Source organism: Mesoplodon densirostris, chromosome 14, assembly GCF_025265405.1.
Source record: "Mesoplodon densirostris isolate mMesDen1 chromosome 14, mMesDen1 primary haplotype, whole genome shotgun sequence".
NCBI classification, from domain to species: Eukaryota; Metazoa; Chordata; class Mammalia; order Artiodactyla; family Ziphiidae; genus Mesoplodon; species Mesoplodon densirostris.
Window position 1 is genome coordinate 21,190,583 of NC_082674.1, and position 15,924 is coordinate 21,206,506.

The 15,924-nt window shown below is 53.7% G+C and overlaps 1 protein-coding gene across 1 annotated transcript in view; it reads left to right on the forward strand.

The window, feature by feature from the left end:
* Positions 1 to 15,640, forward strand: part of KCNK3 (potassium two pore domain channel subfamily K member 3) — a 38,576-nt gene extending 22,936 nt beyond the window's left edge. The window contains exon 2 of the mRNA XM_060117286.1: positions 12,413 to 15,640. Coding sequence (XP_059973269.1) covers positions 12,413 to 13,323 — 911 coding nt within the window. The 3' untranslated portion in view covers positions 13,324 to 15,640. The remainder of the gene's footprint in view (positions 1 to 12,412) is intronic.
* The last annotated feature ends 284 nt before the right edge of the window (positions 15,641 to 15,924 follow it).

Sequence of the window (15,924 nt, forward strand, 5' to 3'; positions counted from 1 at the left end):
GGCACAGAGATGCTCCACAAATGTGAGCTTTATGATCTACTACTATTACTATTACTATTACTATTACTATTACTATTACTACTACTACTACTACTACTATTACTATTACTACTACTATTACTACTACTATTACTATTACTATTACTATTACTATTACTACTGCTGCTCCTACATCACCACTACCACCATTACCATTAGCTCTACTGGGTGACAGGCACTGAGCTCCTGAGAAATACAAGACGCCATCCCTGTCCTCAGAGTGCAGAAGGAGACTGAGAGGACAAAAGTAGATGAAAAGGAGGAGGAGGTGGAAGAGGAACAGGCAGAGGAAGAAAGAAGAAGGAAGAAGGAAGCAGCTAAAGAAGCAAAAAGGAGTAAAAGCTCAAGGCTCCAGAGACTGGTCCCTAGGGCTAGATGGGGGTGGGGCTAGGGGTCCCTTTAGCACTCAGCAGTCAGAAGAGAGAACTTGGGAACCAACAAGACTTCAGGCAGGGACGTGCAGCCATCTCCTCCTTGACTCTCTGCGGCTTCCTGCGCCGGGAGGCTGTGTGGGGGGCGAGGTGGGAGGACAGTTTTGTCTCTGAAGAGTCAGCTCTGGCTGCCCCCCTACTTCAGTGGGACCAGCCCATCTCTAACCCTCCCCCTTCCCATGACAGCCCAAGGGTTCTCACCCTATGCACAGCCTCTGCTCAGTGCTGACTAGGACAGTTCTGCAAAGGGCCCCAGCATCTGTGGGCCTAACACGCACCTGGAGGCTCAGGGCCATTGCTTTGGGGACCCAACTGTCCCACCGAGATGACTGCTTTCTTCATTGTTTGTAGGGGAGGGAACGTGGCCCCTCTGTAAGCCCAGAATCCTAGAATGTCACAGGACCTGAAGAACATCTCCTCCACCTCCCAGAAGAGGAGACCCAAGCCCAGAGAAGGGCAGGGTCTTACCTGTGACCATACAGCGGCACAGCTGGAAGCAGACCCCAGGTCTTCTGACTTCCATCCGGCCCTGGAGGGTCCTGAGGCGACCAAGTACAATGGAAAGAGAAGAGCCTTTGAATTTCAAGTTTGATTCTAGCATTTATGGCCTGAGATAAAACGCTTTACCTCACTGAGTCTCAGTTTCCACACCCGTAAAATAGAAAATAATAATAGTAAATACCTCCTCTACGGGATCGCTGTGTGAGCTCAAACAATAGAATGTATAGAAGTTGCTTTGTAAATGACAAAGGGTTGCTTCAGTGCAACACAGAAATAGTTATTATTCTAGAACTTAGAGCACTACATATATTAAGGACTCAAAAAACGTCTGCTGGTTGAATGGATGAATGTTTGTGGACTGGTGAGTGATGAACAAAGGGCTCCAGGAGCGCTGACTTGTTTAGGTGAGTGGGATCAAGGAAGGCTTCGCAGAGCCGGTGACTTGTGAAATGGAATTTGATGGAGGAGTAGAAGCCCATCAGGGACAAAAAAAGAGCGTGAACAGGGTTCGGAAATGGGAAGATGCAGCCATGCCTCCAAAGAGCTGTGGATACCAATTCCACATGCAGGTTTGGGCTCCAGACCCTGCTCAAAACTCACGCCTATCCTCAGGGCCTGTGTGTGCTATGTGGAACAGGGGGAGCTAGCAATTTATTAAATCCTAAAATATAGCTTGTCTGAGAAGAACTAACCTTCTAATCTAACTTCCCATTTGATAGGTAAGAAAACAGAGGCTCAGGAGCTGACATGCCTTAACAAAGACCCTACAGCAGGCTCAGCAAACTAGAGCCTGTGAGCTGAACTGGCCCACCGCCTGCTTTTGTAAATAAAGTTTTTTGGAACACAGCCACGCCCATTCATTTACATATTGTCTAGGGCTGCTTTCTCGAGACAATGGCAGAGCTGAGTGGTTGCAGGAGACCATAAGGTCTGTCAAGCCTAAAATATTTGCTATCTGGCCATTTACAGGAAAAAGTTCAACAAGTCCTGTCCTACAGCAAGGTAGTGGCAGACCGAGGATGGGAGCCAGGGCCCCGACTCCTGGTTGGGTGTTCTTTAACCCCGTGCGTGCGTACCCTACCCTCTGGGGTCCACCTCGCCACGTGTAACACTGCCTGCAGGATGCAATTTCAGGCAGCCAGGCTCTGGGCAGGCTCAGCTCCAGGACACATCGTGCAGCCAACAGGGAACACCCAGGCTGGCCACTGTTGCCCCCATGACCCAACAAGGCTTCCTGTTGGGAGCAGTTCAGTCCCTTTTGGGGGAGTCTGACAAGGAGATGCCAACATGTGCCTGCTTCTCTTCCATGGGCAAAACAGGAAGAGCCAGAGAGTGTAAGTGTAGGACTCAGGCCAGCCAGATGCCAGACTTACAGACACAGCCTTTCAAGAAGCACAAGGGTGGGGGTGGGGGGACTGGCATCCCAGCCATCTGCTGAGGTGGCCAAGTCCACTTTCAATTGTGCTGTAGAATTCCTTTCTCAATGCCAGACTGTCCCTGGTGGATTCATTTAATTAAAACCCCACCAGATCCAATCTGTTACAAGTTCTAAGCTCACACATGTTCTATCCAGCTAGTCATAGGATACAGACAGGCCACAGGCCTGGGCCATGGCCACCTGCTGCAGTGGCTGGGCTAGAACAGAACTCACAGCCCCCAGGTCAGTACCCTCCCGGGTTCACCCAGTGTTGCTGCCCTGTGTTGTGTGGGACGTTGCCCGTTCTGGGCCTCGTGCTCTGTCCATCCTCCCTGGCTCCATCCCATTCAACCCTCAGGCTCATCTTTGATGACTCCTTTCCTTGATTCGCTCATTCAGCCGAGATTTATTAAGTGCCAGTTACATGCCGAGCACTCCTTCTAAGTGTGAGGAATCTGGTAGTAACCAAAGAGACAAAAATCTTTGCCCTCATGGGCCTTACAGTTTAAATCCACAAATACAAGAGCATCTCACACACTGTATCTACTCTATCCTTTCTCCCCTCTCCTTTCCTTTCCTCCTCTTTCCTCCCTTCCTTCCCTCCCCTCTCCCCTCCTGAACCTAGTTTAAGCCTGAGCACTTGACAATGGGACCATGCAGAGGCCTCCTGATGCATCCTCCTGCCTGCCATCTCCCACTGCCCTCCCCACCCCTACACTTAGGGATGCCAGGAAAATCCATCTTCATACCTCTTTGGCGTGTACCTCCCCTGCTTAGAAGCTGTCAATGGTTCCTCAGTCTTCAAGTTAAGATTTGAATTCCTTCACCTCCCCTTCCAAGCTCTTCCCATTTTAGCCATTGCTCACCATACCAACCTTCACTATTTTCTGCTCCAAATAACCAAGAACTTTTGTTGTTACGTTTATAATATTCATTTCTTTATACTTAGTAATAGATTTTTGTAGAAAATATAGACTCTATAAAAGAAAATTAAAAGTAATCATGAGCCCATGATTCAAAGATAAACTCTTAGGAGCTTTTTAGTATATTTCCTTCCAACTTCTCTTTCTATGTGTGTGTATGTGTGTGTGTATAGCTGCATTTTTCAAATTTGTATATTTACATGGGATCTCATTATACATGAAGGGCTGTATCCTACCATTTGTATTTAACCTTCAATGGTGGTTTTCTATGTAATTAAGAGACTCCTAAGAACAGCACTTTAATGGCTACACAATATTCCCCCACATAAATATACTTTAATATGTTTAACCAAACCCTATTGGTGAATATTTGGACTGTTTGCAATTTTTCACAATGAAAATGCTGCTATAAACATCCTTGTTCATAAATCTTTGTTCCAATCTCTGGTTATTTTCCCAGGAGAGATTTCTAGAAGTGGCATTGCAGGGTCACGGGCAGACACATTTTCAAGGCTCTTGAGGCATATCGTGTAGCTGCCTTCCTGAGAGAGTCTGCCTGTCCCCCTCCGCCCCCCATTTGTGAGCATGCCCATCGGCCTCGGGTTAATTTTCTCTGCCCCTAACATGCCATGTGTCTTCCTAGCATTGTGTCTTTGTTTCAACAGCTCCCCTCCATCAGAGCCCTGCATTTCCCACCCATCCTTTAGAGCTCAGGGCACATACCACCTCCTCCATGAAACCCTTCCTGATATCCAAACTGAAGTTCTCCACCACTAGCCCTCCCTCAGGTCCTGTCTTAAATTCTTCCTAAAACATTTCCTACCTTTGCCTAGCATCTTAATAATTTGTGTAATAATAACCTCTTCTTTGGGCGGGTCATTGAAGTTTTCCACTGTGTTTCCACTGAGATGTTTCATCTGATTCCCTTTCACATGGAAAGTGTTTTGAGGTCAAGGACTGTGGTTTGATCATCTGGGTCTACTTCCCCTGGCCCCATCACCCACCTCAAGCCTAGCCCAACCTCAAGCTAGCGCTTAATTTACTGGACGTTTACGACAGCCTTCACTCTTCCTAGTCCTACCAGAACAGACTTCAGAGGGCTCCCCTCTGCAGCGAGGACTGAGCTACATCAGAACGCCCTGGATTTCAGTCCTGGCTCTGTCCCCGCTCCTCTCTGGGCTTCAGTTCACCCATCTATAAAATGAACGAGTTGAACTACATAGTCTCCCATACTCCAGGATAGACGGCTCCCGTGGCCCCTGGCCCCAGGCACCCAGAGCAGCCCTGGGGTGCCTCCGAGGGCCCCTGTGCAAAGCCAGCCTCTGGGATAGGCCAGAGGGAGCTGGCCAGGGAGGCAGGCCTGGCTCCAGGCCAGGCTGTGTCTGCAAACACTGACCTTGGCTGCCGCGGGGATTTTCCATGACACCAGCACCACCCCCCTCAGCTCCCCCTAATCCCATGTGGGCCTGGGGAGGGCAGAGGAGGGGGGCTGTCCTACATCAGAGAACCCTGAACCGGAGTCATAGGGGCACCTGCGGATGGAAGAGAGCTAAAAAAGAGACAGAGGAGAGGGCAGTGGGCCGCCACGTGGGAAGCTGGGGAGGAAGGCAGGAGGAGGGGGATGACCATGGTGGGGAGTGGGGACAAAAGCTGGAAGAGAAGCCGGGAGGATGAGAAGAGAGGATCTGGAGAGGGGCAGGGCTGGGGGGCGGTGCTGTGCCTCCGAGCTGTCCTTCCCAGGCGCTCTGGCCTGGAGGGGGACAAACTCCAGACCCAGTTCTGCACACTGGTCCCTCCTGCCAACCCAGGTCCTTCAGGCCCCAGTGGTTTCCCAGGCCTAGCTCAGGCCTTGGCCAGGGCCAGGGACAGCAGGGGATTCCTCTGGGCCCTAAGGCTGATTTCATTTTGCAGGGTCCTGGGGGCCACAGGGAGGGCAGGAGCTATGAGTCACAAAGGGCCCTCCTCTTATTCCCCACCCCCACTGCCGCCGACTGCTGGGTGTCTAGGGGAGGTTTCTCTCATCCACATCTCATACTTCTGGGCTGTCTGGGCTAAACAGCGTTGTCTGAGCAGCTGCACCCACCCGGCCTTGTGCCGGACACTGAGGGGACTTGCAGGCCCTCCGGGGGCTCAGAGCCCTGCAGAGCTCCTCTGCACAAATCCAGGCCTGAGAGCGAGGCAGAGGGAGAGGTCCCTCCAGCTTTGGGAAGGCGCTCCAAGGTTCTTGGAAAAGGCAAGGTCTGAGCTGGATCCTGTAGGATGGAAGGAGAGGGCCTGCGCTCCCCTCCCCATCTCCACCAAGCTGGGCAGCCTCTTTTTTCCCTCCCTCCCAGGGCCTGGGCCAGCTTCCTTCCGCCTCATCTCCTTTAACACACCAATTAGGTCCCTGTGGAGCCTCCGGTCCTACTTCCTGGCTTCTCACTGCTGCCACCTCCAGATCAAGGGGGCGGCTCCCTGTCTGTGCCTCAGGGTCCTCCGTGGGTCTTTCTGAGGTGCCCTCTGCAGGCCCAGCAGGAGAGCTCAGCCTCTTCTGGGGGTGCCTATGTCTCACAGCCAGTCCCCTGGAGCTGCCCCATCTCCCTCAAGCCCCCAGTCCTCTCCGGCTGCCCCACCAGACCCAGACAGCATGCTGAGGTCACACCCCCTCCACAGGTGCAGCTTTGCATCAGCCCAGCTTGGCCCAGAGTGCACAGCCTTTGGGTACCTCTGGCCACGGGTCACCTCATCCATCTTCTCTCAGGGCAAACATTAGCCCGGCCAGGGCCATATTTACATTAGATAACTAGGTCTGCGGGAAACCAAGAAACAGGTTGCAGCTAGGCATTGCCAAGGGCTGTGTGTTTCTAATCTACAGAAGGGCTGGGCCAACCAGAGACGGGACACCAGAGAATCTCAAAGTCAGAGACCCGGAAGAAGGACCTTAGAATTCTTGTTGCTACAGAGGAGCGTTTCCCAGACTGTGCTCCAAGGAACACTTGTCCAGCAATATGCACTGTGAGAGAAGTGTTCCAAGGTCATACAAGCAGGAAAACTTAAGCACATTCTCCCAACTTCAACTGACCTTGCTCTTTTTTTTTTTTTTTTTTTGCGGTACACGGACCTCTCACTGTTGTGGCCTCTCCCGTTGCGGAGCACAGGCTCCAAACGTGCAGGCTCAGCAGCCACAGCTCACGGACCCAGCCGCTCCGCGGCATGTGGGTTCCTCCCGGACCAGGGCACAAACCCCTGTCCCCCGCATCGGCAGGGGGACTCTCAACCACTGCGCCACCAGGAAAGCCCCCGGACCTTGCTCTTGAACACGTTAGTGGCTCTGATAAAGCCTCCACTTAAATCAAATGACAACAAATGCAGTTGAATTCAGCATTCCTGCAATTTCATTTAACCAAGCAACACTTTTCTCATCCAACAGTTATTAATAGTCCATGAAATTGGTATTCCAGGAAATTACCTTCGGGAAACACTGATCTCAGAATGTCAATGCTGAAAGGAACTTTAAAGACCATCTAATTTTGATGTTCCACAAAATATTCATACTAATGATTAATATTTATGTATCCCAACATCCTAAGCATTTTAAGTCCACTAACTCATCAAGTCCCCAGAGCCACTCTATGAGGTAAGTGCATCATTATTCCCATTTTACAGATGAGGAAACTGAGGCACTTAGAAGATTAAGTATCCTGGCCAAAACTGAAAGCTGTTTGACTCCAGAGTCTGCTCTCACCTATACCACTAAACTGCAGAGATCCCCGTGGAAAATAGAAATATCAATTTTCAGTATTTCAAAAGCATAATAATAACTTAATTCAGTCTCAGAATCAGTTATCCCATGCTACTCAGAAGTTCTGACTGGCAAATGTGTTCCTAATTAATTTTGATGGGAAAATAATTCATTTTTTCACAATTATCTATCCAGTACCTATTCTAGGTAGTAGCTACACTGTACTGATCAACATATTATACTTCATATGTAAAATATTTTAAAATTTAGACTGTATGAGTGGGTGTGAGTGAACAAAAAAACAAAAAAGGCCTCCATAGCAGGGGGAAAAGGTGGGAACCCTTTATCTTGTCCTGTCTTTCCATGTCATAGATGAGGAAAATTGAGCCCCAGAGAGGAAAAGGGACTTGCCCAAGGCACAAGCTGGTTATGGTTAGGGCCAGGTCAGACCCCCAGATCTCCCGCTTCCTAGTCCCAAGCTCTTTCTTCCACCCAAGGCTGTGGTCAGCTTTCTAACTTTGTGGCCAGCTAGGCCAGGGGTAAGAGGTCAGACACTCAAGTTGGCGGGCATGTGAGGTCAATGGGAACAGACAGCTGAGTCCAATCCAGCCAAGGCCATTACCAAGGTCTCAGACTGGTTATTTGTGCTTCGACTGGAAGGAAATAGTCCACAGAGAGAAAAAGTTCAGTAAGAGGGAGGGATGGCCCCCAACCCTCTGCATCTCCCTGGAAGACAGAGCTTTGGCCAGTTTCTGAGGCCCTTGTTGATGTTGGGAGGAAAATAGAAGAACTAAGGCCCCAGGGTTCCCATCCCACCTAATTTTTCTTGCTGTCTCAAAATATTCATAATTAATATTTATGTCCAGCCACATAATTTTAAAATCTAGCCACTTGGCTTCCTCGGGTAAGTTCTATGCTCCAGCCAGGTTTCTAGGCCATCTCTTAGCTGGGTTGCTCCCAAGCAGGGGCTGCTGGGCTCTGGTTGAATGAACAGGTCAACCTTGGTTATACTGAGCCATAGGGCAGAGGACAAAGCATTGAGTTTGGAATGGAATACCCCAGGTTATAGTCCTGGCTCTTCCGTTCACTAGCTGTGTGATCTTGAGCAGGTCACTCTCCCTCTCTGGGCCTCCATCACCTCATCTGTACAATATAAGGACTGGGCCATATGGTCAGTAAGGACCTTTCTGGATCTGAGCATATGGTGGATTCAGGAAGGGTAGCTGGGAGAAGAGGGGACAGGAACAGCCCCAGTCAGCTCTCTGAGAGGCAGGGTCTAGAGTCTCAGGGTCAGGGCGTGAGTTCTGGCTGGTCGGTCCATCAGGTATAATGAGGGAGGATCCTCAGAGAATCAGCCCCGGAGTGTAGCCTCTATGTATGTCAGCAACACCCAAGGACAGATGGAGCCCCTCATCCTGAGATGCGCAGGGCTGGACAGGAAGGAGAAAACGGGGACTCCCTTTGCCCCCCTCCCTGGTAAAAACCAAGCCTGAGCACTGGACAGGCGGCAGGCCTGCTGGCAGGCAGACAGGCCTTGCCAAACTCCCAGTTACTTCCCAGAAGTTCCAGGGCCCTCTGGGAGTGGCTCCACCCCAGCTGGCGCCCCTCCAAGCTGGGTGCCCACGTCAGCAGGTCCTCCCAGCTCCCTCGCCCTTTCACCCAGTGACAATAGAACAGGCGAAGGGGTGGGGGCATGCTGACCCTAGGCCCGATGCTTGGAGAAGCATCTGAATGCCCTGGCATTGCACCCCTGTTGCCATTTCTGCCCGATCCAGCTCAGGGCAGTGGCTGAGGACGAGGCTCCAAATGGACTTTTCTCCTCTCGGGTCTCAGTTTCCCATCCTGATCACCTTCCTGGGTGATAAATTGGCTCTGAGACATCAGAATGAGCGATGAGTCAGAAGGTCTAGTGGCCTTGGCCAACTCACGAGGCTTCTCCAGCTTTCATTATTCCAACTATAAAGTGGAGATAGTCATAATAATGACCTTGTAGGAAGTTTTTGAGAATTAAAGTTAAAAATGTATCTGAAGGATAAGATCTGCAGCCTCAGCATGTGGTAGGAAGTAAGGGTGGGCCCTGGAGGGCACCAGACCCCAAAGGTGGGGCAACACTGGACAGGACAGTGGCCGTGGCAGAGCATGAGACTTGGGGCCGGGGGGCTCTGTGGGCAGCCCACAGCGGGTAGTGAGGCTGCCAGGCTGGCAGGCACTGGGTTTTCCTAAAGGATGGTGGACCGGGAGCAGTTACAGCTTATGAACAGACACAGGTGAGGTGCAATGGTAGTGAGAGGGGATGCTGGGATGTAGTTGCCTGACCCCATCAGGGACTGCCTGCCACTCAGGACTGCACTTTCAGGCCGACTTTCCTCTGTGAGACCCCTCACTGGTCCTTCTGTCATGAACCCCACAGGTTCCAAAGTACTTTTATGTCCAGTCTCTCCTTTACTCTTTTTTTTTTTTTTTTTTTTTTTTGGCTGCGCCATGCAGCTTGCGGGATCTTAGTTCCCTGACCAGGTATCAAACCTGGGGCCCTGGCAGTGGAAGTGTGGAGTCCTAACCACTGGACCACCAGGGAATTCCCTCTCCTTTACTTCCGACAGCAGCTCTGGCAGTGGTGGCCAGGGTGGGGATTAACAGCTGTAGCTCAACCCCCCAGAGTGCAGAGCAGACAAGAGAGGTCCAAAGAGGGGAACGGATTTGCCCAATGTCACACAGCCAGCCTGTGGTCAAGCTGGGGCTGGTCCATGCCTCCCTATCCCTGTTCAGCCATGGCCACAGTGCTGTTCCCTCCCCCGCATCCTATGCTGCGCCGGCCTTGGGGACGGGGAAGGGCAGGATGAGCAGCTGCTTTGACTCAGAGCCTGCCCAGCTGTCGAGGTGAGTTGTGCTCTGGCTGCTGTGGCCGAGCTGGCGGGCACAATCTGTTCTCACCCTGCTGGGGTGCAGACGGGCCAGGCATGGTAGCTCAAGAGCTCAGCTATCCAGGCCCCTGGCAAAGGGTGACACAGTCACCAGCTAGATGCCATGGTCAGGGAGCAGGGGAGCCCATTCTAAGGGCAGCCCACAGCCTCACACACCCCAGCAGCAGTCCCTCGACCTCCCTGAGTTTTAAGATTCACATGGCTTTAAGCTGACAAGAGATGCAAAGTTTACTGGAAATGAGCTGTCTGCCAGCCCAGGTGATCTCTTGGAAATGTGAGGGAAACCTGGCACTTCACTGTGAGCTGTTACTGAGCGCTTGTTATGTACCAGACTCTGTGCTAAGTGTTATACACATTATCTCACTTATTTCTCCCCAAAAGTCCTGTGATGCAGGTGCTACTTATTAGCCCCATTTTACAGATGTGGACACTAAGGCTCAGAGAGGTTTTGTTTTTTTTTTAGAAAATACACAGTCCATGGCAGAGTCAGGATTTGAATTCAGATCCCATACCAAAGCAGACGGTATCCTGCCTTGCCATCAATTCATCAAACATATTTTGGGCATAGCCTATGGTCATGGCTGGCAATGGGGGGATAGGGAGGAACATGACAAAGTCCAGCAGTGCCCACCCCCACCCACCCCAAGCTAGTATTTAGCTGTACATATGTATTTACAGTTGGGGGACCTGAGTGACAGAGTAGGGGATGGTGGTAGTACCGGCCCTGGACTTCAAAGCGGAACATTCTCAGTGCCACTCAAAGCAGGGATCACTTCCAGCTGTGAGCAACCCAGGATGGCTGCAGAGAGGCAGCAGCAATTTTAAGTTTTTTTTTTTAATTTTTTTAAATTTATTTTATTTTTGGCTGCATTGGGTCTTTGTTGCTGGGCGCAGGCTTTCTCTAGTTGCGGCGAGCAGGGGCTACTCTTTGCAGTGCTCGGGCTTCTCATTGCGGTGGCTTCTCTTGTTGCGGAGCATGGGCTCTAGGTGCTCGGGCTTCAGTAGTTGTGGCATGCGGGCTCAGTAGTGTGGCTCGTGGGCTCTAGAGCACAGGCTCGGTAGTGGTGGCGCACAGGCTTAGTTGCTCCACAGCATGCGGTATCTTCCTGCAACAGGGCTCGAACCCGTGTCCCCTGCATTGGCAGGCAGATTCTTAACCACTGTGCCACCAGGGAAGCCCTTGGTTAAGTTTTGATAAGGCTTTAAAAGGTGGGAAAAATGGAAAGCATTACTTTATTATAATAATCCTGTTAATAAAAGTAATAAATATCTTAATAGCTCAGTGAAGGAAGCAGGGCCAGGACCAGCAGACATAATTTTACAAATGAGGAAACATGCTCAGAGAGGGGGAGTAATTTGCCCAAGGTCACACAGCCACTAGTGACAGGGCCAGAACTTGTGCCTAGGGCTTCTGAGTTCCCATCTAGGGTCCTTTCCCCTCTAGGTCTTCAGGCAGAACTCTTGACTTAGGCCATGTGATGGTTGGCTCAGAGGGAGGCTTTGCCTCTGCCTGGCTCCTGGCTGGGTGAGGGCTGAGGGGCATGGTAGGGCGTGATAGGGTTGAGACTGTCTGACTGGTGATAGTAACACCTGGAAGGACACCCAGGGCCCTTGCTTTGACAAAGGCAATGCCGCATCCCCATGAGCAGAGACCCTACATTGGGGCCAGGCATAGAGGATGACCCCAGGGCCCCACAGAGGGTTTGATGAGGAGTCTGGGGCACTAATTCATGGGGGGAGGGCACTGTCTCCTTTCTCCTCCTCTGACACGGGTGGGCCAGCTGCCTCTGGGAGACTGGTGGGCCCCAGGGGCGAACTACCCCCGTAAGCTTTGGCTGGAAGCAAGGAAGTCATCAAGGACCCCCAGGGTCCCTCCCTTCACACTGAATCGCAGGATGCAGGACTCATTCAGTCCAACCTCCACCCCTTATAGTCAAGGAAACCGAGGCCCAGAGAGGACTAGGAACAAGTCCAAAGCCCACAGACACTAAACTAGAATCCAGGTCTCCCAACTGACTTGCCAGTACCGTTTCACGCTATCCACGCTGCCTCTAGACTAAGTTCCCAACAGCAGCACGAGTCAGCTCCTATTCTGGGTAGAGAAAATGGTCGGGTCTTTGAAGCCAAACAGACTCTAATTCAAACGCAGGCTGCTCTGCCTCCAAACAGTGGGACCCCGGAAAAGTCACTTAACCCTCCCTGCTTCCTCTTTCCTTCCTACCTACCCCCTGGAGTGGTCATGACAGTAAGCGAGAAATCATCAGCAAGGAACTAGCACAGTGCCTAGGGACAAGGATGCACCCATAACTGTGAGTCGTCTTCTCTTCGGCCAAAGGAAGAAGAGGCCAGACTCTGCGAGGTTGGGGAAGGAGAGGGGAGAGCAGGGGGAAGGGAGGCAGGTTTCTGGAAGGGCAGCCCCATAGCACGTGTTTTCTCTCCTCTTCCCCTTCTTCCCCCAGGCTACGGCCACGCAGCGCCCAGCACCGACGGCGGCAAGGTGTTCTGCATGTTCTACGCGCTGCTGGGCATCCCGCTCACGCTGGTCATGTTCCAGAGCCTGGGCGAGCGCATCAACACCTTCGTCAAGTACCTGCTGCACCGCGCCAAGAGGGGGCTGGGCATGCGGCGCGCGGACGTGTCCATGGCCAACATGGTGCTCATCGGCTTCTTCTCGTGCATTAGCACGCTGTGCATCGGCGCCGCGGCCTTCTCCTACTACGAGCACTGGACCTTCTTCCAGGCCTACTACTACTGCTTCATCACGCTCACCACTATCGGCTTCGGCGACTACGTGGCGCTGCAGAAGGACCAGGCGCTGCAGACGCAGCCGCAGTACGTGGCCTTCAGCTTCGTCTACATCCTCACGGGCCTCACGGTCATCGGCGCCTTCCTCAACCTCGTGGTGCTGCGCTTCATGACCATGAACGCCGAGGACGAGAAGCGCGACGCCGAGCACCGCGCGCTGCTCACGCGCAACGGGCAGGCGGGCGGCGGCACCGGCGGCGCGGGAGGCAGCGCGCACACCACGGACACCGCCTCGTCCACGGCTGCGGCAGGCGGCGGCGGCGGCTTCCGCAACGTCTACGCCGAGGTGCTGCACTTCCAGTCCATGTGCTCGTGCCTCTGGTACAAGAGCCGCGAGAAGCTGCAGTACTCCATCCCCATGATCATCCCGCGGGACCTCTCCACGTCCGACACGTGCGTCGAGCAGAGCCACTCGTCGCCGGGAGGGGGCGGCCGCTACAGCGACACGCCCTCGCACCGCTGCCTATGCAGCGGGGCGCAGCGCTCCGCCATCAGCTCCGTGTCCACGGGCCTACACAGCCTGTCCACCTTCCGCAGCCTCATGAAGCGCAGGAGCTCCGTGTGAACGCCTTGCGGGGCCTGGAGCACCTGGGAGCGCGGGCGGGGCGGGGGGCTCCTGCCGGGAGGAGCAGCGGGGTCGGCGAAGAGACTGCCCCAGCCGCCTTTGGCGCCCCTACACCCCTCACCACCCTCCCCCGCCCCCATCTCCGACTGTGCCTGCTTGCACCAGCCGGCAGGAGCCGGGGCTCTGAGGACCCCTGGAGCCCGCATCTGCGCCCTGCAAATTCCGAGAAATGTGAAACTTGGTGGGGGGGGGGGGTGTCGGGGAGGGAAGGCAGAAGCTGGGAGCCTCCCATCCCTTTGGAAAAAGAAGGAGCTCCCCAATTCGCAGAGGCCCTGCTGGTAACTAGACCATCACCCCCTCCCCCTGTCCCTTACGGAGGGACCTTCGTGTTCTGTGTAAGTTTGCATCTCTATTTATACCTCTGTCCTGCCAGGTCTCCCACCTTCCCTTGGCTCCAAAAGTCAGGGTGTCTTTGTCGAGGTCACCCCACTCAGTCCCACTCCCCTTCCTCATCCCCAGCTGTGTCTCCCAGTCTCCCACTACCTTTTGTGTTGTTTTGCATGGCTTTGCAGTTATGGAGGAAATGGAAACCCAGCAGTCCCTAAAGCTAGTCCCCAGAGGGCAGGCAGATGGAAGCAAGGACAGGCAGGCTGCAGAAGGGGTGGAGAAGGGAAGGGGGAGGCAGGGGCCAAGCAGTCTGCAGGGTGGTCCCCTTGGTAGGTGAGAGCTAACTGGCCTCCAGTCACATCCTCATGTGGGGCCGGAGGGAGTCCAGCCTTCCAGACACTGGCCTTGAAATCAAACAGAAAACTTCCTCCTTGCCATCACTGGCCGCTGCTGCTAATAACCGACTCTTAGATCCGTGAAGTGAGTTTGAAAACCCTGTCCTGACTACCCATTCGTTTGATTCTCACCACACCCCAGTTAGGTCACCAGGGCAGGAGTTGTCATCCCCATTTTACAGATGACACTGAGACCCAGACAGGTAACATGACTTGCCCAAGGTGACACAGGTAGCAAAAGGCAAAGGGGAGCAAGAACCCAGGCTGTTTGTTCTGAGCCTAAGTGCTCTTTCTTTTGACTCCTCTTCCCGCTCTTTGAAAGCAAAGTTCCCAGCCTGCACACCCTGGCATTGTGTAGGCAACTGGGCCTTAGACCAGAACCAGAACCCAGGACTGAGCCAGTGCTGGGCTCAGCCGCTCCTCTGCTTGGCCACGAGGCAGGGCTCTGAGTGGGCCGCTGAAGCAGGGTAAGACCACTCGGTCAATGAACTTCCTACTTACAAACAGGGGAGTCCTTAGGGCCAGATAAGCAGAGCTGGGGCTGACAGCAGAAGGGCCAGGAGCTGGAGCTCTAGGAGCTGGGAAATTGGGCAGAGCAGCCTAGAGAGCTGGCAGGCGTATCCTCCTGGGACGTGAACCCTGACCCCACAACCAGTGCCGGTGCCTGTGTCCCAAGTAGCTAGAGATAAGCCATAGCTGCAGCAAGGAACGCTCCTCCCAGGTGTACCCCCTGCCTACCCCACCTGCAACCCAGAAGCCCAGGTAGAGAGCAACAGTTGGAGGTGAGACCCTAGGCTCCACGGTCAGGGCCCAGAGCTAGAGCTGGGACCGTGACTCAGGACAGCATCAAGGGATGGGTGAGGGGCCTCTCCCCCTCCAGCTGCCCCCTCTTACTGTTTCCGTGTTAGCTCCTTAACACTGCTGAGCAAGGCCAGCCCTGGCATTCAGGGAAGCTGTAGTGGAGGCCCCCAGGGTGATCAGCCTTAGCCCCACCCTGACCCTGCGCTCCGGCCTCTGGGCACCCCTGGGAGGGAGGGAAGAAGTCTGGCCTGGCCTGTGTGTGAGTCCCGTCTCAGTGTGGAGGATCTGGCTGCCCAGGTGCCACAGAGAGCAGGGCCCAGGATCCGGGGCTGCCCTCTGTGTTTATGTTGGGGTGCCTCTGTCCAGTGTACGACCCTGCCCTCGAGGGGTCCCGTCCCGTCAGTCCCAAGGGAGCCACAACCAAAGCTGTAGGGAGATGGTGGGGAAGGAGGCCGAATGGCCCTCGCGGAGCATGGCAGACTGCTTGGTCTCTGGCCAGGTCTTTCCTAGGGAACTGGAAGGCCGGTGTTGCTTCTCCCTCACCCCCTCCCACTGAAGGCAGCCTTTCTGCTTCCCCAATGCCTTATGCCTGGGCACACTGCCACAGAATATGCAATACGTGTGGGTGACATGCCCCCGCGCCCACACCCTCGCCCCGGGCAGCCCCTGGACCCCACAGGCTGCAGCTGCCACGGCCTCCCTTCAGCCCCTCCTGCCTATCTGTCTTCACACTGAGAATGGCACCTAATAAATGCTGTCCATGGAGACCAGGGTCAGGCTCAGCCGCCTCTGTCATCGTGTACCCTTGGCACTGCCAGGGAGTGGCCACTCCCCCTCTGGGGTCTGAGGACACACCCAGCAGACGCAGCTCACGGGTGAGATACATTGCAGGCACCTCTCTTCCAGGTACATTTTCCTCTGGGTGTGGAGGGACAACTCAGCCTGGGACTGGGCCCCAGAGCCCAGGATAGACCCGGAAGCAGATGCATCCTCAAGTGGTGCCAGTGCCTGGAATCAG